Source organism: Vipera ursinii, assembly GCF_947247035.1.
Source record: "Vipera ursinii genome assembly, chromosome: 5".
Lineage (NCBI taxonomy): Eukaryota > Metazoa > Chordata > Lepidosauria > Squamata > Viperidae > Vipera > Vipera ursinii.
In genome coordinates, this window is record NC_139518.1 from 87,037,478 (window position 1) to 87,061,507 (window position 24,030).

Genomic DNA, 24,030 nt, shown 5'->3' on the forward strand with positions numbered 1-24,030 from the left:
CTGGCCCTCTACTGCTACGACATCTAGTGGACCCTCAAAACCCTTGAACTGTACATTGAGCGTAGGTTCTCCTTTGACCGCTATGTGGGAGTTTTGGAAATCCGACAGCAAAAGATTAGACGGCCTGAGTTTAGCTTGTCTGCCGCTGCAACTGTAAATGTGCTTGAAGGTCCCTTGGGAAATTAATAATAATAATAATAATAATAATAATAATAATAATAATAATAATAATAATGATGATGATGATGATGATGATGATGATGATGTATGGTGTATGGTGTATGGTTGTGTATAATCATAATCAGAATAGTAAAGTTGGAAGGTACCTTGGAGGTCATCTAGTCCAACCCCCCTGCTCAGGCAGGAAACCCTATACCATTTCAGACAAATGGCTGTCCAGTCTCTTCTTAAAAACTTCCAGTGTTGGAGCATTCACAGCTTCTGGAGGCAGGTTGTTCCACTGGTTAATTGTTCTAACTGTCAGGAAGTTTCTCCTTAGTTCTAGGTTGCTTCTCTCCTTGATTAGTTTCCATCCATTGCTTCTTGTCCTGCCTTTGGGCGCTTTGGAGAATAGCTTGAGTCCCTCCTTTTTGTGGCAGCCCCTGAGATATTGGAACACTGCTATCATGTCCCCCCTCATCCTTCTCTTCATTAAACTAGACATACCCAATTCCAGCAACCGTTCCTTATATGTTTTAATCTCCAGTCCCCTAATCATCTTTGTTGCTCTTCTCTGTAGTCTTTCTAGAGTCTCAACATCTTTTTTATATCGTGGTAACATAACTGGATGCAGTATTCCAAGTGTGGCCTTACCAAGGCATTGTACAGTGGTATTAATACTTCATGTGATCTTGATTCTACTCCTCTGTTAATACAGCCTAGCACTGTGTTGGCTTTTTTGGCAGCTGCAGCACACTGCTGGCTCATATTTAAGTGATTGTCCACTAGGACTCCGAGATCCCTCTCACAGTTACTACTATTGAGCGAGGTACCCCGTATACTATACCTGTACATTTGGTTTTTCTTGCCTAAATGTAGAACCTTAGTTTTTTCACCATTGAATTTCATTTTGTTAGATAGCGCCCAGTGTCCAGATCCTCCTGTATCTTAAGCCTGTCTTCTGGAGTGTTGGCTATTCCTGCCAGCATGGTGTTTGCAAATTTGATGACTTCTCCATTTATCCCTTCGTCCAAATCATTGATGAAGAGGTTGAAGATCACTGGGCCCAGAACAAAGCCCTGGGGCACCCCAATACATACTTCCCTCCATGTAGATACGGTTCGATTGAAGACCACACACTGAGTACGGCTGGTCCATCTGGTGGTGATTGTGTCTAACCCACATTTTTCTATCTTATGAAGTAGAAGATTGTGATCTACTTTATCAAATGCCTTACTGAAGTCCAAGTAAATTATATCCACAGCATGACCCTGTGTCCAGTTCCATGTTGCTTGGAACTCCCTGAAGCTTGACCTTGAGTCTAAGCTTTTCATTCAGGGGCGATGGGCACCAGTTCTGAACACGCTCCTCCGGCTAGAGCAAAACCCTACTCGGTGTTGCCCTGTGGCCCCGGTACCTCTCCTGAATGCTTCTTCTTGAGGTCCATCCCTCTGGCGACCTCTGCAGACAGTGGCAATGTGGCCTGGTTTGCCACATGCCCGGCACATTGCTGCTCGGAACTGGCACTCCGAACGTCTATGGTGGCCTCCACAGCCCATGCATTGAGGGAAGGAAACTGCTTTGTCAGCTGGCCTCTGTCCCCTCTCTGGTTGCTTCCGCAGCTGATCAACCTTGAGGTCCATTTCGGAATCTTCCACTCATTCTGTGTCCTTGTGGTGGACGGTCTCTGGCCTGGGGGTGTTCTTGGAGGGCCACAAGGCTTTAACGGCCCCTCTGGCAACTTCGTCGCCCATCACCTCCTTCAAGGCATCTTGGAGTGAGAGAGTCTCCTTCACAAATAACTTCTGCTGGAACTCTCGGTTTCTCAGTCCGCAGACTAGAGGGTCCTTCAGACTTTCCTCCAGGTCTGCAAAGTTGCATAGCTGAGATGCCTGTCGGAAAGCGGCTATGAACTCGGTTGCAGACTCGCCAAGCTGTTGCTTCCACTGCTCAAATGTGTGTTTCCAAGCTATGAAGTAGAGTTTCAGCTCAAAGTGGTCCTTGAGCTTTTTTTTGAGATCTGCATAGGTGACCGACGCAAGCGGAGCAGGGGTGACCAGGTTATTGGCTATGTCGAACATAGCCGGGCTGCACACGCACAGGAGTATTGCAGCCTTCAAACCGTCTTTGCTAACCTGGTTAGCTCGCAGATAATTCTCGACATGAGAGATGTAAGAACTCCACCTCTCGGGATGCGCCACATCAAATTCCTCCAATTTGCTGACTTTGGCCATGGTGAGTTTTAAAATTTTAAAGAAAGCTCACAGGAAAATCTTTGGGCTCCTGGACAGATTTCTGAAGAAAGAGTTTAATATTCTGGGATTGGCCGCTGGGCCCAAGGGCTGCAAGTTCCCCATTCTGACTCCTGGCAGTGCACATCCACTGGGAAGGTCCTTTTCCAGCAGTCGCCCATACCCAGGGGTTAGGAATCTTGGCTCTTTTATGATTCGTGGACTTCAATTCCCAGAAATCCTGAGCCAGCTGGCTCAGGAATTCTGGGAGCTGAAGTCCACGAGTCATAAAAGTCAAGGTTGCTTACCCCGCTGCCATGCCAAAACTGGAATTGCCAGGCAACTCGAAGCTCGTTGGCCAGGAAAATCGTCACGAGGGGGCGCTGAACCTCCTCGGGACCTATTTCCTAGAGCGGGCAACTCCGCGCCAGAAGTTTCGGCCCGCCAAGCCTACACCGGAACTTGTTTTGTCGGGTTCCGTCGGAGACGGCGCTACATCCAGTAGCGATGGAGGAGGCCTCCGCATCTCGATCCGTAGCTGCGGAGGCTTCCTACTCTCCGCAAACGGCGGCAGGGACGGAGGAGCTGCGCGGGTGGAGCGAGGCGCAGTTTCGGCACTACAGCTTCGCCACGCGGCCTATCGCTCGGCTGCGCCACGGAGACCCACGCGCCGAGGAACTGCTGGAGAACGAGGTGACGGGAGGACGCTGCCTCGGGGATGGGGGACTTGAGAGCCGCCTCCCCGTCGCGCGAGGCTGGTGCCGGTTGGCCCGCGTCGCTTCGGCGGGCTCTTCCTTGCGTGACCTCCGCTCTGTGTTTGCTTCCAGGAGCCGGTGGTACTCACCGACACCAATCTCGTTTATCCCGCCCTGAAGTGGGACCTGGATTACCTTCAGGAGAATATTGGGAGTGGGGACTTCTCGGTGTACCGAGCCAGCACCCACAAATTTCTATACTACGACGAGAAGAAGATGGCAAACGTGAAAAACTTCAAACCGAAGTCCAGCAGAGAGGAGATGAAGTTCAGGGATTTTGTGGAACAACTCCAAGAAATCGAGCAGCAGGGAGGTGGAGAAAGGTAATAACACCTGATGGTTACCTGATAAACGGGGGAATAAGGGGCTAAGGTGGGATTTGCTTTGGCTTTATCTGCTAGGTTCCAGCATGGCAGAGTGCGATGGCTTCTTTGTGTATTTTTAACCAGTTCTCCAAGGGAGGAAAGGAGCCTGTTCCAATGCAGAAGGACCTTACGCCCAGTGTTATGGGTTTTTGGAAAATGAAGAAGCAACATGGGCATTGTACTTGATTTATTGGGGAGTAAAGCAAGCAGAAGTTCCCAGATCTCTAAAAAAGAAAAAGGCCGTAGCTTGGAATTTGAAATAACAGGCCATTATATAAATCCAATGAAATAAAGAGGTGAACATGGTAGTATTTTTCAGGCACAGCTGAAATATTGGAGAAGGGAACAATTTTAAGTATTACATTTAATTTTTGAGGAAGTCCTTCACAAAATGAACCTTGAATCTGGGCAGTTTGTAAAGAAAATTTGTTTCATTGAAAGCAGTTGTTCATATACAGTGAGAAGGAGCATTTTGTGCTATTTATGTATAGCTTATTTCTTTGAAGAAAGCTTGTTTAACAGAGAAATAGTTTGTATAATTCATAGCATCAGTGTATGCATCATATTTTTCATTTCCGTGCTTTGTGATGCATGGCTATTTGCCACTTTTTGCATTGTAATCTGTCCCCAAAGAAAAGTTAATTCACCTGCAGTGGGTGGAATTGGAGTAGTTTACTCTGGATGTTATGTCTACAGGCATACTCCAACTATTACTTTATAATAGAATTGTATTGCATTATATTTAATAACAATTATTAGTAACTGTAAGGTGGCCCTAGATTGTTTTACGCTGCTGTGAACTTTTTCAGAAAAAGGACAATGGTGTGTTTACACAACAGTGATATAGTGTAGGCCATATAGTATAAGTTCATGCAATGTGCTAAGTCATCCATGCACATACACAAAAACCTTTTGTTCCCAATTCTAACATGAATAAACACCAATCAGATTTAATGCACCTGCTGCATCTTTACCTGATTGTGTTGCATGAGCACAGTGAAATGTATACTTATATAAATGCATCCTCCTAATCATACTATTTTCTCAGTGTTGTTTATTATTCTGGTAGCTGCTTTTCACCATGTATTGATCCTTGTTACTCTAGATCAGGGGTCTTCAAACTTGGCCCTTTTATGACTTGTGGACTTCAACTCCCAGAATTCCCTAGCCAACTTGCATGGCTGAGGAATTCTGGGAGTTGAAGTCCACAAGTCATAAAAAGGCCAAGTTTTAAGACCCCTGTTCTAGGTACAGATGCATTTTCTATTGCCTTTTCCATCTGTCAGGTGTTTCTGCACTGCCATTCCAAATCTGGCAAAATTACCCAGCAGTTAAAGCAAACTTGTTTCCTTTCTTATGTTTCAGTTTTGACAGATTGGAAGGCAGCAGACCTCTGGCTGTATGCTGTTCCTTCCTGTCCTCTCTCTTTCCTTTCTGAGGAATATTCTGCACTCATGTGGTGGCAGAGGAGGAGGCAGTGACACTGCTGTGTAGGCCCAGAACTCTGTTGCTTTCCTGCTGCTGAAGGTAAACATTATTTAGTTTTTTTAAAAAAAATCAGCATTTTTTTCACTTGTGAGATGGGCTTCCCAAGTAAAAAATGCTATTATCTCCTGATACTGCATTGCCCACACTATAAGTTAGTGATACTGAAAGCTCTAAGAATTCCAGAAGAATTACTATGTTGAATTTTCTGGACTTCTGACCAATAAAATTTATACAGGACCCCAGAAACATAAGATTTTTTTCTTTTTTCAAGGACCACTAGTCATTTTTTGATAATGTAATACTCAATTCTTTTTCAGCTCTGTAAGCTAGGTTTTGTTACCATTTCTGTAAGAACTATGCAGTTGATTGACCGATAATAAAAGAGCTAGTTGGATATAGCTTTGCACACACATTTGCATTTCTTTTTTCATTATTTTCTGCTATATACAGGTTATATCTCCAGCAGACCTTAAATGACACGGTTGGAAGGAAAATTGTGGTAGATTTCCTGGGCTTTAATTGGAATTGGATTAACAAACAGCAGGCGAAGCGAGGCTGGGGTCAGCTGACATCCAATTTACTACTGATTGGCATGGAAGGTAACCAACCTGCCTCTTTGGACAAGTAATTTGGTTTTAGTAGTCCTTTAGTGCTACCTGTTAAGGAATTCCTATGGACACTATGTCAGTGTTAGGTAACTTAATTTGGATGGATTGTTTTCTTCTCATTTATAATCTTACCTAATTTATTTATTTATTTTATTTTAATTCCATTTATATCCCGCCCTTCTCCGAAGACTCAGGGCGGCTTACAAGCTTAGCAGTAGCCTTCATTCTATGTATATGCCTGCTTATTAGGGCTTTCACACACACCCCAAGCGGCATTATTACAAAGTCAGCTTAATTGCCCCCAACAATCTGGGTCCTCATTTTACCTACCTCAGAAGGATGGAAGGCTGAGAACCTTGAGCCTGGTGGGATGCGAACCTGCACTAATTGCAGGCAGCTGGTGCTACTTAAGGAGGCATTAGCCCACTGCTCCACCAAGGCTCAATATTCTCAACATATTCCAGTTAGACTAAGAGGGAGAGTCCAGAGACTTGATTGCTGCAGTTAAGCTGGGAGCTGACAAACAACAAGAACCAAATTTTGCTGAAAATTATGTGGTGATAATCAGATATGATCCGAGGCTGCTTGGATATACATACAGTTAGTCTTTGACTTAGGATCATTCAAAATTATGGCTCTGAACAAAGGGCCTTATGACCCCTGCCTGAAGTTATGGCCATTGCAGTGCCCCATCTGTCTGTCTTCCCATCTTACTGGGTTCCTGCATGTCTTGGGGCAGCTTTCCACTCTGCTGGGTCTCTGCCGCCCCCCCCCCCCAATAATGGATCAGTCTTCCTATAAAAGGGAGGCTGTGTGGCACTTATCCTGGACATGGCGCCATTTTGGTAACATCTGCAGTTGTGGGATGAAATTTGTGCACCCATTCTAATAATTTGTAGAACAGACCTGCTGGAAATTAAAGTTCACATTTTGTAAAATAATTTCAGAAATTTGTCTTGGTCTTGCTTTATGCAGGAAATGTAACACCAGCTCACTATGATGAACAGCAGAATTTCTTTGCTCAGATTAAAGGATACAAACGATGTATTCTGTTTTCACCTGATCAGTTTGAATGCCTTTATCCTTATCCTGTGCACCATCCATGTGACCGGCAAAGCCAGGTGAGATGACAATTTGGTCAAATAACATTTTTTGCCTAAGACACAAAGCATAATTTTTAATGCTGGTTTATTACAAAATTCCTACATACCTTTATATTTCCTCTCATCCAGGGGTCTCCAACCTTGGCAACTTTACGAGAGTTGAAGTCCACAAATCGTAAAGTTGCCAAACTTGGAGATCCCTGCTCTAACCATCTGCCTGAGAAGGAGTCCAAACCATAATGTCTCTTTTAAAGTTCTTAGATATATATCAAATGATTATATGATACACTTAACTCAATCATGGAAAATTAATGTATCGTAAGAATATCCTTATCCAGACAACTAAAGTAGTCAACTAAATCTTTATCTAGGTAGGCCGGGAAGTGTTAGCCTCATACAACTGCAGGGCTGACTGTTTGGTGATAAAATAAAAGAATAATCTAAACTGTTTACTAGAGATTAATACTTATTTAATTATCATCATGAGACAGCTTTATAGAGAACTTCAAAAAAAGTTCTCTTTACGTTTTTTCATTTCTGTTGCAATTGTCTGTAGACTCCTCCTACACTCACAGGGAGGATACTAGAAAGAGTGAGGCTGGATAAACTCCCCTCATTCTGTCTGTAGGGGTTCCATATTGGACCTTCTAACAGATTTCTTTGTAAAGTTGCTTGCTGGAGGACTAGGAACTGACAGGCCAATTTCTTTTCCAGCAGCTGAAGAGGCTACCAAATAATAATTACCACTATTACTACTACTACTACTACTACTACTACTACTACTACTACTACTACTACTGCTTGCCATGTGACCTAGTGTTACTGTATAGTTTTAATGCCCAGAAGCAAATGAATTAATTCTGGAAGAGGATTACTGGTCATTTGCTAAATGAGGACAACAACCTCTGGTTTATGCACCTTGCTTGAAAGGGACAGTTTAGGCCAGGGGTGTCAAACTTGCAAAGTCAAGAGATGTGGCGCAACATATCGTGACTTTTTTTCCATTGCCGGCAATGGGGTGGGCATGGTTTTGGCATGACGAATCTGGCCCACGGGCCGGCAGTTTGACACCCCTGGTTTAGGCCGTAGAGTCCCAGCCCCCTTCTGGAATACAAGTTAAAGCCAGAATGGATCTAGATCAGGAGTAAGAAATCTGTCTACACCATGTGTTGAATTATACATTTCTTCATCCTTAACTGTTAGCTATATTGCTTTTGGCTGATGGGATTTGGTCTAGTTCCCAATGGTTTGTTTAATCCAAAAATATTTGGAGATACATTGTCTCCACCCTCTTCAAGAACTTTGTTTCCAACAGGATATTAATGATACTAATTCCCTTTGTAGAAGAGTCGGCCATTTTTAGGTTCACCCAGTAGTCACCTGCTGGTATTCATGGGAGTCAAAGTTAGGCAAGAATAAATTACTGAGAAGAGTAGCTGCAGCTTCCATACAATTTGTCCATAGTCTTGGTCACTTGAAATTGTATATAAAAATGAATTAATAAAATTAGGGGAGATGTCAAGCACGCACCAGTGTTTCCATCTTTTACTGGAACTGTAATAATGAGAATGTTGACAGCCTTTTCTGAAGTGCCAAGTGAGACTGACACACCAGGTTTGCATCTAAGAATTCCACCAGTCATTCAGAAAGTCTATGCAATGGATGTGGATGCTGTGCTTTGATATTCTCATGCTTGTTTCAGCACCCTGGTTCCTCAGTAATCAGGGTACCCTGCAATAAAGGAGAGGATATTTGAGGGCAACTAAGTAGATCATCTCTTCCATTTCAACAATCTGCTGGTGAGATCATTGTTAATCTCCAGTTAGTTCTGCATCATTATATCCCTCTGTTGGTCTTTCTAAATTGGTTCCCCAATCAGTAGAGCTTAAAAAACTCCAGCAAATTTACACTTTACTAGGAAGTTATATTAGCTGTCAGGAGTGCTGATTTATAGTCCTTCCAGGCTACTGTCATGAGCTTAATGTTTGCATTTATTTCAGACATCTCAAGAATGTTTTACTTGGTTATGAGATCACTTAAATAAGACCAGATTAAAGCTTGATTTTTATCGATATAGTAGAAACCTGCCAATCAATGCTCTATAAATACCTGGTATTTTCTTATATATGTTCCGTGCTTTTGTTTGCTTGACAGCATTGGCTGATCACATCTTAAACTAAGTAAATAAAAATGCTGAGTATAGTCATTCACAATCATCAAAAAGAGTAACTAGTGGGAAGTAGAGTGCAGTTTCTTGAAGGTGGTGATTTTTGTCTCTATCTACCTGCCTGTTAAAGTTAGTAAAGAAGTTCATTTTCCTTGAAGTAGCTGGGGTGGGAAGCATAGGGAGAATCATTGTATTGTTTCCAGTGACTTCAGTGATGCCTTCTTCTCTCCTGCTAGGTTGACTTCGACAATCCTGACTATGAGAAGTTTCCTAATTTCCAGAACATAGTTGGCTATGAAACCGTAGTTGGCCCAGGCGATGTGCTTTATATTCCCATGTATTGGTAATACATTTAGGATGAGAATGGGGCAGAATGATCTGCAATAGAATCAATTTAGGGAGCAAAGGGGGTTCTGTCAGAGGCTCTGAACCTTGTGTCTTTTACTCTGACTAGGATAGATATTTTTCTGTTTGTAAAGTGGCCCCTGTAGGTATAGCAATAATCCTTGATACTTGTTCATATGCAGAAAATATTGGTCCCTTTTTCTGCTATATGATTTACATTTGGGACACATCCTTTCAGTGAGAGAAAAAGTATTTGATCCCCTGCTGATTTTATAAATTTGCCCACTGACAAAGAAATGATTAGTCTATAATTTTAATGGTAGGCTTATTTTAACAGTGAGAGACAGAATAACAAAAAAATCAAATCCAGAAAAACACATTTTGAAAAAATTATAAATGATTTGCATTTTAGAATGAAATAAGTATTTGATCCCCTATCAGTCAGCAAGATTTCTGGCTCCTAGGTGTCTTTTATACAGGTAATGAGCTGAGGTTAGGAGCACTTTCTTAAAGGGAATGCTCCTAATCTCAGCTTGTCACCTGTATAAAAGACATGTTCACAGAAGCAATCAGATTCCGAACTGTCCACCATGGCCAAGACCAAAGAGCTGTACAAGGATGTCAAGGACAAGATTGTAGACCTACACAAGGCTGGAATGGGCTACAAGACTGTGGCCAAGCAGCTTGGTAAGAAGGTAACAACGGTGCGATTACTCGCAAATGGAAGAAACACAAAATAACTGTCAATCTCCCTTGGTCTGAGGCTCCATGCAAGATTTCACCTTGTGGAGTTTCAGTGATCATGAGAACAGTGAGGAATCAGCCCAGAACTACACGGGAGGATCTTACCAATGATCTCAAGGCAGCTGGGAACTATAGTCGCCAAGAAAACAATTGGTAACACACTACACTGTGAAGGACTGAAATCCTGCAGCACCCACAAGGTCCCCCTGCTCAAGAAAACACATGTCCAGTCCTGTTTGAAGTTTGCCAATGAATGATTCAGGGGAGAACTGGGTGAAAGTGTTGTGGTCCGATGAGACCAAAATCAAGCTCTTTGGCATCAACTCAACTTGCCATGTTAGGAGGAGGAGGAATGCTGCCTGTGACTCCAAGAACACCAACCCCACTATCAAACATGGAGGTGGAAACATGCTTTGGGGGTGTTTTTCTGCTAAGGGGACAGGACAACTTCACTGCATCAAAGAACGATAGATGGGGCCATGTACCGTCGAATCATGGGTGAGAACCTCCTTCCCTCAGCCAGGGCATTGAAAATGGTCACGGATGGGAATTGCAGCACGGCAATGACCCAAAACACACAGTCAAGGCAACAAAGGAGTGGCTCAAGAAGAAGCACATTAAGAAGCACATTAAGGTCCTGGAGTGGCTTACCCAGTATCCAGACCGTAATCCCTTAGAAAATCTGTGGAGGGAGCTGAAGGTTTGAGCTGCCAAACATCAGCCTCGAAACCTTAATGACTTGGAGAGGATCTACAAAGAGGACTGGGACAATATCCCTCCTGAGATGTAGTCAAACCTGGTGGCCAAATACAAGAAACGTCTGACCTCTGTAACTGCCAACAAGGGTTTTGCCACCAAGTACTAAGTCATGTCTTGCGAAGGGGTCAAATACTTATTTCACTCATTAAAGTGCAAATCAATTTATAACTTTTGAAATGCATTTTCCTGGATTTTTTTGTTATTCTGTCTCGCTGTTAAAATAAACCTACCATTAAAATTATAGACTGATCATTTCTTTGTCAGTGGGCAAATGTACAAAACCAGCAGGGGATCAAATAATTTTTCCCTCACTGTATATGTTCTTATAAACATTTACCATGACAGTTTTGGGGAAGCTACTAATGAAGCAATTGTCTAGGCCATTATCAAAGTTATACTTACAGACACAGGTGGTCTTTGTTTAACACTTGCCCTGTTTAGCAACCGTTTGAAGTTATGCAGCGGTCTTGAAACTTGGCCCTTTTGTGATTTGTGGACTTCAACTCCCAGAATTCCTCAGCCAGGTACGCTGGCTGAGGAATTCTGGGAGTTGAAGTTCACAAGTCATAAAAGGGCCAGGTTTGAAGACCCCTGTTATAGTGGCACTGAAAAAGTAATCTTATAACTGGTCCTTGCACATATGATTGTTGCAACATTCCCAGGGTCATGTGATTGAGATTCAACCACTGCAACCAGCAACTGATCTGATTTCATGACCATTTTTACCATGGTTGTTAAGTGAATTACCAAGGTTGTTAAGTGAATCATCATAGTTGTTAAGCAAACTCAACTTCCCCAGTTGATTTTGCTTTTTGGAAGCTGGCTGGGAAGAATGCAGATTGCGATTATGTGATTGCAAGATGCTGCTATCACTTCAAAAGGAAACTGCTTGCTGAGCACTCATATTGCAATCATGTGACTAGAGTGGAACAATGGTCATATTTTTGAGGATGGTCTGTAAGTCACTTTTTCCAAAGCCATTGTATCTTTGAATGGCCATTGAATGATCACTAAGTTGGAGGACTGCCTGTATATTTTCTAATGAATATATGCATACAAGTGGTTGTTTATTCATTGGGTAACTGAAAAAAGTATAATAGACTATATAGTTTTTTCCCCAAAATGAAGGAAAGAAATAACTAAATCACAATTTAATTTTCATACAACATGTTCAGTATTTTTGTAAAACTAATATTGGAAATGCTAAAATCTACAGTTTTAAATTAGGAATATTAAAAGAGTTATCCTCTGTGGCTTGATATAGGTGGCATCACATTGAATCATTGCTGAATGGAGGAATTACAATTACTGTAAACTTTTGGTACAAGGTAAGTATGTCTGAATTTAATATAATAGCAGTATAAAGTTTTATAAGACTTGTGTTTTAATTGCAAAATTATACAGTGCAGTATGATACTGATTACATTACTGCATCATAAAATCTATATATACTTTATTTAAATGATCAGAATTGCATCAGCTGCTAAAATTAACTTGAATTCTTATCTTGGTTTCTTAAGTTGGCTTATTAAGATAACCTTGTAGAACCTTGTAATACTTAAGTTGAAATATTGAACTCTTAATCCTAGCTTTTCTAGAGACAAGTGTATATGTGCTTTCAAGTCAGCGTTGATTCCTGGTGACTGTCTAGAATAGTCCCTGCAGTTTCCTTGGCAAGATCTCAAAACCGTTTTGTCCTCATCCTTTTCTTTATAGACCTGAGAGAGTGACTGGCCCAAAGTCACACAGTTGACCTTGTGCCTAAAGCAAAACTAGAACTCATGGTTTCCTAGTTCAACAATTCAAAAAGCATGGGAAACTCTGAAAAATGCTATCATAAAAGCCCAGTCCAGCACAATTCCACTGGAAAAAAAACCAAGAAAGTCAAGAAGAAACCAGCATGGCTGCACACAGATCTCAGACAAACTGAAAGACAAAAAGGACAAATACAAAAAATGGAAAGGGAGACACATAACTAAGGCTGATTATCAGCAGACAGCCAGAACATGCACAGACGAAGTCAGGAAAGCAAAGGCTCAGAATGAACAAAGACTCAACAGAAATCAAGGATAATAAAAGTTTCTTTCAGCTTTTTAATAACAAGAAAAAAGTCAAGGAAACTAGGTCCACTAAAGAGAGAAGATGGCAAGGAGGTAATAAGCTATAGGGAGAAAGCAGAGCTGCTTCTTTATATCAGTCTTCACACACACACACAAAATTATAGCACAACATACCAAAAAAATACTGCAAAAGACAAAATAATAACAAAAATTAAAATAAGAAAATGGTAAGAGAACACCTATCTGACCTTGACGAATATAAATCTTCGGGACCTGAAAGGTTACATCTCAGAGTTCTGAAGGAGCTGGCAGATGTTATCTCAGAACTATTGCACCATATCTTTCAAAAATCCTGGAGCACCGGGGAAGTACCTGAGGAATGGAAAAGGCTGATATGGTTCCCATCTTCAAGAAAGGAAAAAAAACCAGACCTAGGAAACTACAGACTGATCAGTCTAACATCAATACTTGGGAAGATCCTGGAAAAGATAATAAAAAAACAGATCTGTGAACAACTAGAAGCAAACAAAGTTATAACTGGTAGCCAGCACAGGTTTGTTATAAACAGATCATGCCAAACCAATCTTATTTCATTCTTTGATAAAGTGACTAAATTAGTAGACCAGCGAAATGCTGTGGACATAGTATACTTAGATTTCAGTAAGGCATTCGACAAAGTAGACCACAATCTACTCCTTGGTAAGCTAGAAAAAGGTGCAATAGACAACATCACCCCCAGTTGGATTTGTAGCTGGCTGACAAACCATACTCAACAAATAGTCCTCAGTGGTACTACATCCACATGGAGAGGAGTAAGCAGTGGGGTACAACAAGGCTCCGTCTTAGGCCCAGTACTCTTCAACATCTTCATCAATGACTTAGATGAGGGAATAGAAGGAGAATTCATCAAATCTGCAGATGACAGCCAACACCCCATAAGATAAACTCAGGATTCAAAAAGATCTTGACAAACTGGAACAATGGGCCCAATCCAACAAAATGAGTTTTAATGTGGAAAAAAGCAAAGTTTTACATTTAGGCATGAAAAATCAAAGATATAAATACATATTAGGTGAGACCTGGCTCAAAAACAGTAACTGTGAGAGGGACCTTGGAGTCCTAGCTGATGATCAGCAGATGCCAAAAAAGCTAATACAATCCTGGGTTGTATAAGAAGGCATAGAATCAAGATCATGCAAAGTATTAGTACCATTTTATAAAACTCTAGTGAGACTGCACCTGGAATAGTGCAACCAATTTTGGTTACCATAGTACAAAAACGATGTTGAGACCTTGGAAAAAGTTCAGAGAAGAGCAGCTAAGATGATCAAAGGCCTGGAGAGTAAAACATGAAGAACGGCTGCAGGACTTGGGTTTGGCTAGTTTAGGGGTAGGCAACCTTGGCTCTTTTATGACTCAACTTCAACTTCCAGGCTGGCTCAGGAATTCTGGGAGTTGAAGTCCATGAGTCATGAAAGAGCCAAGGTTGCCTACCCCTGGGCTAGTCTAAAGAAAAGAAGAAATAGGTGTGACATGATAGCAGTATTCCAGTATTTGAGGGGCTGCCACAAAGAAGGGGTGGTGGTGGTGGTCAAATTATTCTTCAAAACATCAGAGGGCAAGACAAGAAACTGTTTGGAAACTGACCAAAGAGAGAAGCAACCTGGAATTAAGGAGAAACTTCCTAACAGTGAGGACAATTAATAGTGGGACAGCTTGCCTTCAAAAATCGTGGGTGCTCCATCACTGGAGATTTTTAAGAAGAGGCTAGACAGTCACTTACCTGAAATGGCATAGGTTCTCCTGCTTGAGTGGTGGGCTGGACTAGAAGACCTCCAAGGTCCCTTCCAGCTTTATTCTATTTGATTCTAGTTTCTAGCCTGATAACACTTCACTAAAATGTTCCTTTAGACCAGGGGTCAGCAACCTGAAACAGTGAAAGAGCCACTCGGAACCGGTTCCCTCACAAAAGGAAAAACTGGGAGCCGCAAAAAATGTGTGTGCATGTGTGTGCATGCGCGCATGTGCAGAACAGGGTTTGACTGAAGAGTGGAGACAAGGCGAGATATGCACCTACCCTGCATATTTGAATTGATTGGTTGAACTTTTTTAGTCCCACTTTTTTTGGGGGGGGGACTGCACATGGCAGAGGACTGGGAGCCGCAGGAGATGGCTGAAAGAGCTGCATGCGGCTCCGGAGCCGCGGGTTGCAGACCTGTGCTTTAGACAAATAAGCGTTTGTTTTTTAAAAAAATGAGTGGTCGTATTAGAAATAGTATTTTTGACTAGTCACTTGCCTAAACACCTCCCTTTCATATGATATGTGCTATTTGGTAGATAAGAAAATACTAACTCACCTTTTCTCATCCCTGACTTTTAGTAGCTACTTGCTTATTTAGTGTTAGGTGAATGTGAATTTTTTAAGCACAGCGAATCATTGTAAACCTGTTGATCTCTTCAGTTTCCTTTTGATCTTCCTGGTACCCCAGAACCAAGGATATGAATAATAGTGCCCAGATAATCGATATTCTGTTGGAATCTGTTTTCAATTTCATTTTTGTAAATATTGCAACTTGATAAAGCCTTGTTTAAGGAAGGTATTTTTCCCCCATGCAGGGTGCCCCAACCCCTAAAAGGATTGAATATCCCCTAAAGGCTCATCAAAAAGTGGCTGTAATGAGGAACATAGAGAAAATGTTGGGGGAGGCCCTTGGAAATCCACAAGAGGTAAAGTGTGAATCTCAGGCTGGTTGTGGTAACCATGAGGCTGAGCTTGTTCAGTTTCTTATCTCATAAAATTAATAGCATAACAATTTTTTTATTTTTTTATTTTTTAATCCCATTTATATCCCGCCCTTCTCCGAAGACTCAGAGCAGCTTACAATTTAAAGCACAAATCAATGTGCTTAGCAATTGAAGATGTTACATATTTAACACTTTAAAATAGGTGGTGATTGAATCGGTTGGAATAGAGCAGTATTTTTCAATCTTAGCAACTTTTAAGATGGGTAGACTTCAAATACCAGCATGTTGGGAGAATTCTGGGAGTTGGAAGCAGCAATTCTCCTGAAGATTATGATATTACTCAAATCTTTAAGAGGGATTTTGTGTTTACTAGAGCAGGGCTTTTCAACCAGTGGTACGGGTACCACCTGTGGTACATTGGCACCTGGCAGGTGGTACGCGACCATCCTAGAAAAGTGGTAACGGGGAAGGGGAATGAGCTGAACCGGTGGCAACACCGCACAAGCCTGAGCAAGAGACGGCTGGAGCTGCAGGGCTGTCAGGGCTCAGCGGAAGGGCCAGGATCAGCACCAGGCTCCAGCTGGAGCTCGGTGCTGATCCCGGCACATCTGCTGAGCCCAGAAGAAGCACTGATCAGCTGGAATGTTGCAGCATCTCCAGGGTCTTGTGATTTACATTCAGATGCTTGGCAACTGATTCATATTTATGATGGTCACAGTGTCCCAGGGTCATGTGAAGTGACCAAAAACACCTGCAACCATCCAGCAGATGAGGGGGAAATGAAAACCAAACACCCCCCACCCACCCCCCACTGCCAATCCTCAACAGAAATGCTCACAACAATGAAAACCTCGGACGGGGAAGAGCGCCGCCGGGCGAGCAGGCAGGTGTCTTGCTCAGCTGTGGCTTCGGGGGCACTTTTTTCTGTGTCATTGTAACTTCGAACAGTCACTAAGTGATCTGTTGAAAGTCAAGGACTACCTGTACTTTATCACTTTTCTCTTTTTTTGGGGGGGGGTCATCAAGTTTGCTAGGTGACTGGTGGTACTCAGATCTTGCCATATCCTAAAAGTGGTACAGTGGGTGAAAAGGTTGAAAAACCCTGTACTAGAGTAAGCAATATAAGTTCAGCATTTTCTGTGTCAAGAACAAAAGTTTGTACTTGGCTTAAGCAAGTGTAAATTGAAGCAGATGCCTCATTCAACAACTAAATTGCTTGTGTTCTAGAGTAGCTACAACTTTCAGGCTAGGTAGGAGAGTGGCTAAAATGAAATTAACCCTCACCTTAATTTTTATGTTAACAAGTTTCCTCCCTTGTAAAGTGATTGTTGAAACATTGAATAAATTATGACTTCTGATATTTACATTAACACCTTTCTGCACTGTTTGGAATATATAGTTTTGCTTACTGGCTATTCAGCAACTGTTTCAATAGTGCTGGAAGAAACTGTCACAATGTCTGAGATCACATGATCACAGTTTTAGACATGTGGCAACTAGCATATCTTTATAATGATTACAGCATTTTGCAATCCATTTGGAGACCTTCATAGCTGGTTTCCAACAAGCAAAGTGAGTGGAGAAGCCACCAGGAATTTGAAAGTTATGGTCATGTGATGTCATGTTCAATGATTATGGTGATATATTCTTAACTACATCTGGAACATCTGGATATGATGTTTTAGTTTACGATAGCCTTGCTTAGCAGTGAGGTTGCTGGTCCCAATTGCCGCCAGTGAGGACAATTTGTATGTTGACCAAAAAGTGTGTCTGTGTTGTATATAGTTCTAGATATTCACCAAATGTTATCATTGAGGAATACTTTTTTAAAAAGATCAGTGTTACTTGGGAGAGAATTGGCAAAGATTCTCATGAGTGAGCACTTAAAATAGTTTGGGAATTGTGTTGACATTATATATTTATGTTTATTTTCTGGCAGAGTATATAATTTTGCAATTTAATATAACTTCTAGCCTGTTTATAAATCTGTTGCTAGTAAAGCAATGTGTTTTCTTGTTTTTCCTTTGAGCAGGTGGGTCCCCTGTTGAATATGATGATCAAAGGGCGGTATGACTAATCTTGGACTTCTGCAGGATATTGGAGCTGTTTCACCTAAAGGAGGAAGATATTAAGCGCTAATGTTGCACACAGCACTTAAAAACAGATGGATTCCTGGTCCAGCTCTGATCCACTCTGCTCATCTAGGGGAATGACTAAAACTCTGAAAAGTTCCATTTGTCCCTCCTTCAACTTCACTAAACCTTCTTTACTAAAGAAGAACCCGTCACCAGTAACTCTATGATCTCTGCCTAGATACAACAATTGGTACCTGGTACTTGATGATATTTATTTGTGATAGCACCTTTGTAATCACCTATATAAGAATTGCCTAGAGGAACAGTTTTGATTTTCCTTCTATATTTCAGTGTTAGGAATCAACATGGATAACTTCCAACTTATTTTCTTAAGGGCAACCTTCTCTTTGATATTGCAACTTCTTAAACTAAAGCCTTCTGAGGGGTACAGAAAAATGAAGGACATAAGAGATGGGGACCTTAAGAGCTTTTAAATCCAGTGTGTCATTTTGTCATAAACAATACATTGATTTCTAATTCTATAAAACTAGGGACAAATGCCTATGTATAGAAATTGACTGTTTTCCACTCAGGATGTTACTAGAATGGGACAAGCCATAGCGAGTGCCCTTAGTCAATAAAACTTGTGTGTCATATTTTTCACTTAACCATGCATGGTTAATTCCTCATTGCACTCTGCCTTCTCTAGGCCAACGTAAGTGTCAGATCAGTTGGTGAAGAGAGGAGAGCAGCAAAGCTATAACAAAATGCTTCCCTTCCCCCCCCCCCAACACACATTTTGCTCTTTCATATATCTCGAAGGAAATATGAGTATGGGCTTTCTATTTCATTAAGATAGGAATGCAGATTTTAGAGTTTTAACTCCCAGATAACCAAGGAAAAGTTTCTTCATTTGCCACGAAGTCACTTTTGTATGAGAGTTTTGAAGACCCACCCTGGGTCATTGATTTTTTTCCAGCAAGATAGATTATAGTGAGATATTGGGACAACATCTGTACATAACAACTAGAGTTTCTGGGATTCTCTGCATTCGTGAATTCTATAAAGAGCTGAAGAAGTGTCTGAAGCCAGGATTCTTGGCTGTTTTGGGGAAGGTGGAACCTGAAAATGCCTTGCAGCTTTGTTACAAGTGAAGCCTTTGATATAGTTTCAAGCCACAAGGAGGCAGTAGAAGACCAGCGTTCCTGATGCTATCAGGAAGACCAGGATGAAGGTGGCTTTCAGAAGGCAATGTTGGACCTGATGAATAGTAATATCAATAAAATCATTCTGCCTTTGGCTGAAACAAAGCAATTCCTGTCTTTAGTCCTTGATGTGAAATGGCACCCCAGACTGGAACTGGAATTTTGCTGTTGTATAGAACTTATATAGAAAAGGCAAGGTGTCTCATTTGAAAGAAGAAGATGAGTTGAAATGCAGCATTCTGATATGTTTTTCTTTTTGCCAAAGGTGTAAATTTGAAAATGTCTAAATAGTTGGTTTGGGGAAAAGAATATATTGCAGTTTAGTAGTGCAAAAGCTTAGTTTACAATGCACTGATAAAAGACAGTTTTAGATACTGTTACTTTTGTTTTTTAATCTTGTGTTTTGATGCCATGCTATTGGGAAAAAATGTGTTTGTGATGTGCGGGAATGTGTGGGAAATACATAATATCTTAAGAGTGGTTCCTGAAATACAACTACTGTTGAATGACACAAATACCTGTTCCCCTTTATTCTATGTGACCTGTATTTCTCATCTTATGGGAAGGGCAATAATTTGAAATTAATTTTGAAAATTCAGTTGTTCCCATGATCTTGTGATTTATATATGGGCTAAAAAATAATAATTGCTACAGGTAACAGTTTCCCCTTTACTTTAGTGTACTGTATATAATTAGATTAATCAATCATGAAATCTTGCAGATGGATACTTGGACATCTATAAGAGCTTGCCCCCTGCTGATACATTTGGCTTGATGCTTCCTGCACATCCCCTTTCTGTCCCCAGCTATCTGTTCTTTTTGCTTGGGAGGGTTGAGGGACAGATCCCTACAACATGTCCTGCTCCACTTCATAGAAGAATTTCCAACTCTTTCTTTAATAAGATGAATCTTGCACTTACCTTTGCAAAACAAAAGTAAGATACAATTAACAGATTTCCTAAGAACATTTAATAAGATAATTATGATATTTTAATACATATTTCTAAAAGGGAATAACACGTAGGAATGTGACAATATTTTTCCATATAAGATGTGACAAGAACTGATAATACTCAGCTAAAGTACTGGTTCGTTTTTTAAAAAAATCAAAATGTGAGGCTAACTTTCCTTATTGCATTCTTGTGATGTGAAAAGATCATTGCATCAGGCTTTTAAATTGTGCTAGAAACAACACATAAAGTACAGGCTCTCGCATCTCAGAAAATTACCTACTTTGTTGCTTTTTACATCTGGAATTATATTTAAGATTGCATTCATGCATTCATTACATGTGTGTATGGGAAGCTTTAAATTCTGACAATAGCGAATCTTTTTCAGTACATGCTAAAAAATGAGAAGTAGAGGCATTCCAGTGAACAGACTTAATTTATAGGTGATGGAGAATAATTGGCTCAGATAATGATTTTCAAACAGGAAAACATATTTATATTCATAACAAAAAAAATTGGAAGCAATTGCTCAATATAAGGAAACCAAACAGTTTAAGTAGCATGCTGTCTAGGAATTCTGGGAGTTGAAGTTGTCAGGGGAAAAACTTGTTAAAGAGAAACGAGACAACACAACAAAATTCTCACTTTAGGATCCAGAGGTTTATTTTAAATTTGACACAAATTCAGTACTTCATTTCAACAACTTATTGCAATAAGGACCAAATGGACAGCAGTCATTAAGTGTGACGGCTGGGCCGGTGGCAACACCCTTATCTCTTGAGGCATATTTTATACCTTAGCACTGTGCCTACCCATGACTTCTGGAACCACCCCACATCTGTCCCATTTTCCTTTTCTTATTAAAACCATCAACACATGACTTTCTGGAACAGTACCTTTTGCTACTTCCCTTTTCTTGGTTGGAACTGACTCCGGGTCAGCTCCCTATTCCTGCAATTGATCACTGTGTTAGTTCCTTCTTCTTTGGTTGTCCTGGTTACCATGACACATCCCTGTTCTACCCTGTCCCTTGTTCTAACTACTACTTTCCTCACTACTGTTTCTACATGTGTCATTTTACCCGTGAACAAGGTTCAGTTCCTTAATTCTCACACTTTCTTATTCCTTGTTCTGCTTACATAAGGAAATGTGTCCTTTCACCATCTACTGCAAAGGCCACAGTTCTTATTTCTCAGCAGACACCAACCGTTATTTTAATTGACTATCAAAGAAATATGTTTGATTTATACAGAATTATTAAGATATTTTTTTCCTTTCACAGTCCCCACTTCTTGTTCTTCAGGACACCACAATTAGGACCAGTAAATATAGAAAACGTTCATTACATTAACACAGGAGGGCATCAGTGTTATACAAATTGAAACAAGTGGCAGTAAACAACAACAACCATAGGCCATATAGCAGACATGAGGCATCTTCTTATGCAGAGTGTATCCTTCATGCACCTTTGGGCTTCCATTGTGTTGGAAAAGGTGGTGTAAAGCTCTTCAGTTGTCTGAGGAGGTTAGCTTGGGGCAGAGGTTATATGCTGGTGAAGAGTAGAGGTTACTAGCACTTGCTCCCTTGTTGGACAAAGCTTCAGTCTGTCTAATTGGATTTGGATGGCTGGGGTTGTACAGCTTCCTCATCTAGGGCCAGTGCCCTCATACAGTGCAAAGCATGCACCTAGGAGGTCAAACCTTGACACTTCACAGCAGCGTTGGTGGTCAAGATTTGGAATGGTCCCTTCCAATGAGGAGCCAAACAGTTCTTATGCTGAAATATGTTAGTTAGAACCCAATCATCAACTTTCAATGAATTGCAGGGATGTAATGGTTCCTTGGGCATAGCTACTGCAACCTGTGAATGACAGTCTTTAAGAGATGTGAAAAGAACAACAAAACAGTAGTAGTAGTAGTAAAATTAATAATAATAATAATAATAATAATAATAATAATAATAATAATAATAATAATAATAATAATAATAATAATAATTGGAAGGGACCTTGGAGGTCATCTAGTCCAACCTCCCTATACCATTTTGGACAAATGGCTGTCTAGTCTCTTCTTAAAAACTTCCACTGTTGGAGCATTCACAGCTTCTGGAGGCAGGTTGTTCCACTGGTTAATTGTTCTAACTGTCAGGAAGTTTCTCCTTAGTTCTAGGTTGCTTCTCTCCTTGATTAGTTTCCATCCGTTGCTTCTTGTCGTGCCTTTGGGCGCTTTGGAGAATAGCTTAACTCCCTCTTCTTTGTGGCAGCCCCTGAGATATTGGAACACTGCTATCATGACCCCACTCGTCTTTTTCTTCATTAAACTAGACATACCCAATTCCAGCAACCATTCCTTATATGTTTTAGGATCCCTCTCACAGTTACTACTATTGAGCAAGGTACCACCTATACTATACCTGTACATTTGGTTTTTCTTGCCTAAATGTAGAACCTTACTTTTTTCACCATTGAATTCCATTTTGTTAGATAGCACCCAGTGTTCAAGTCTGTCCAGATCCTCCTCTATCTTAAGCCTGTCTTCTGGAGTGTTGGATATTCTTGCCAGCTTGGTGTCGTCGGCAAATTTGATGAGTTCCCCCTTTATCCCCTCGTCCAAATCATTGATGAAGAAGTTGAAGAGCACTGGGCCCAGAACAGAACCCTGGGGCACCCCACTATACACTGGCTAGCATACGAAAGTTTTTTAGATATAGGAATGTCGGGGGAGTGGCTGGTATCCGTATGGGTTTGCTCATTAATACTTCATGTGGAGAGAGTCCAGTCTGTTGAGAAAGACTCATTCTTATGAAGATCAGGGCAACCTGAACAGAGAGAGAGGCCTTAAGGTCAATCGGTGATCTTTCCATTTTTCCTTGGTATGTTTCAAGGATTACAAATGTATTTATTTATTTATTTATTTATTTATTTATTTATTTGTTTTTATATACTGCCCTTCTCCCGAGGGACTCGGGGCGGTGTACAGAGTAAGGTAGGAATACAATTAAACAGTAGTAAAAAACAAATGAAACCCCAAGAGCTATCAGGCCAGGCCGGACTGCTGGAACAAGTAAGTTTTTAAGTCGCGCCGGAAGGTGCGGAGGTCGGGGGCCATCCGGATTTCGGTAGGCAAGCAGTTCCAGAGGGTTGGCGCACCCACTGAGAATGCCCTCCCCCTGGGGGCCACCAGCCGGCATTCTTTGACCGGTGGCACCCTGAGGAGGCCCTCTCTGTGGGAGCGCACAGGACGGAGGGGTGTTGACGTTGGCAGAAGGTGCTCCCGTAGGTAATCCGGACCCATGCCATGTAGGGCTTTGTATGTCATCATTAGCACCTTGAATTTCACTCGGAAGGCAACCGGAAGCCAGTGCAGCTCACGGAGGAGAGGTGTGATATGGGAGTAACAGGAGGCCCCCAAAAGTGTTTGTGCAGCTGCACTTTGCACCAGTTGAAGCTTCCGAGTGGCTCTCAAGGGCAGCCCCATGTAGAGAGCGTTACAGTAGTCAAGGCGAGAGGTCACAAGTGCATGGGTGACTGTACGTAAGGCATCCAGGTCCAGATAAGGTCGTAGTTGGCGCACCAGTCGAACCCAAGTGAAGGCCCCCCTGGTCACAGTCCCTATGTGCTCTTCCAAGGATAGCTGTGAGTCTAGGAGGACACCCAGGTTGCGGGCCCTATCAACCGGGGGTAATAACTCACCCCCGATGTTAAGGGATGGGATGCTCTGAGTATCCTGGCATGCCGGTATGTACAGCCATTCAGTCTTGTCCGGGTTGAGTTGAAGCCTGTTCCTCCCCATCCATTCCCGAACCGCTTCCAGGCAACGGGACATCACGTCGAGGGCATCACTGATGTTGTTTAGGGTTGAGATGAAAAGCTGGGTGTCATCAGCATACTGATGGTACCCTACTCCAAAACCACGAATGATCTCACCTAGCGGTTTCATGTAGATGTTGAACAGGAGAGGCGAGAGGACCGACCCGAGGGACTCCACAAACGAGAGGCCTCGGAGTCGACCTCTGTCCTCCTGTCAACACCGACTGCGAGCGTCCCAGGAGAAAGGAGGAGAACCACTGCAGAACCGTGCCTCCCACTCCTAATCCCCTGAGGCGCCGCAGCAAGATACCATGGTCGATGGTATCGAAAGCCGCCGAAAGGTCTAATAAGACTAGGACAGAGGAATGGCCCCTGTCCCGGGCCCTCCAGAGATCATTCATCAGAGAGACCAATGCTGTCTCCGTGCTGTAGCCCGGCCTGAAGCCCGATTGGCACGGGTCCA

General features: G+C 41.8%; 1 protein-coding gene across 1 annotated transcript; it reads left to right on the forward strand.

The window, feature by feature from the left end:
- The first annotated feature begins 2,877 nt into the window (after nt 1–2,877).
- HIF1AN (hypoxia inducible factor 1 subunit alpha inhibitor) lies at nt 2,878–19,407 on the forward strand. The gene is made up of 8 exons (XM_083364645.1): nt 2,878–3,083; nt 3,218–3,468; nt 5,449–5,597; nt 6,582–6,727; nt 9,113–9,219; nt 11,989–12,052; nt 15,401–15,511; nt 17,562–19,407. The coding sequence occupies exons 1-8, from the start codon at nt 2,898–2,900 to the stop codon at nt 17,604–17,606; spliced, it is 1,059 nt and encodes a 352-aa protein (XP_083220771.1). The 5' UTR covers nt 2,878–2,897; the 3' UTR covers nt 17,607–19,407.
- The last annotated feature ends 4,623 nt before the right edge of the window (nt 19,408–24,030 follow it).

What these genes read in the sequence shown, in the direction of transcription:
- HIF1AN (XM_083364645.1), top strand. Translation starts at nt 2,898, where the DNA reads ATGGAGGAGGCCTCCGCATCTCGATCCGTAGCTGCGGAGGCTTCCTAC. An exon ending in CAGCAGGGAGGTGGAGAAAG is followed by an intron (nt 3,469 to 5,448) that starts GTAATAACACCT and finishes TGCTATATACAG; the next exon opens with GTTATATCTCCAGCAGACCT. An exon ending in CATGTGACCGGCAAAGCCAG is followed by an intron (nt 6,728 to 9,112) that starts GTGAGATGACAA and finishes CTCTCCTGCTAG; the next exon opens with GTTGACTTCGACAATCCTGA.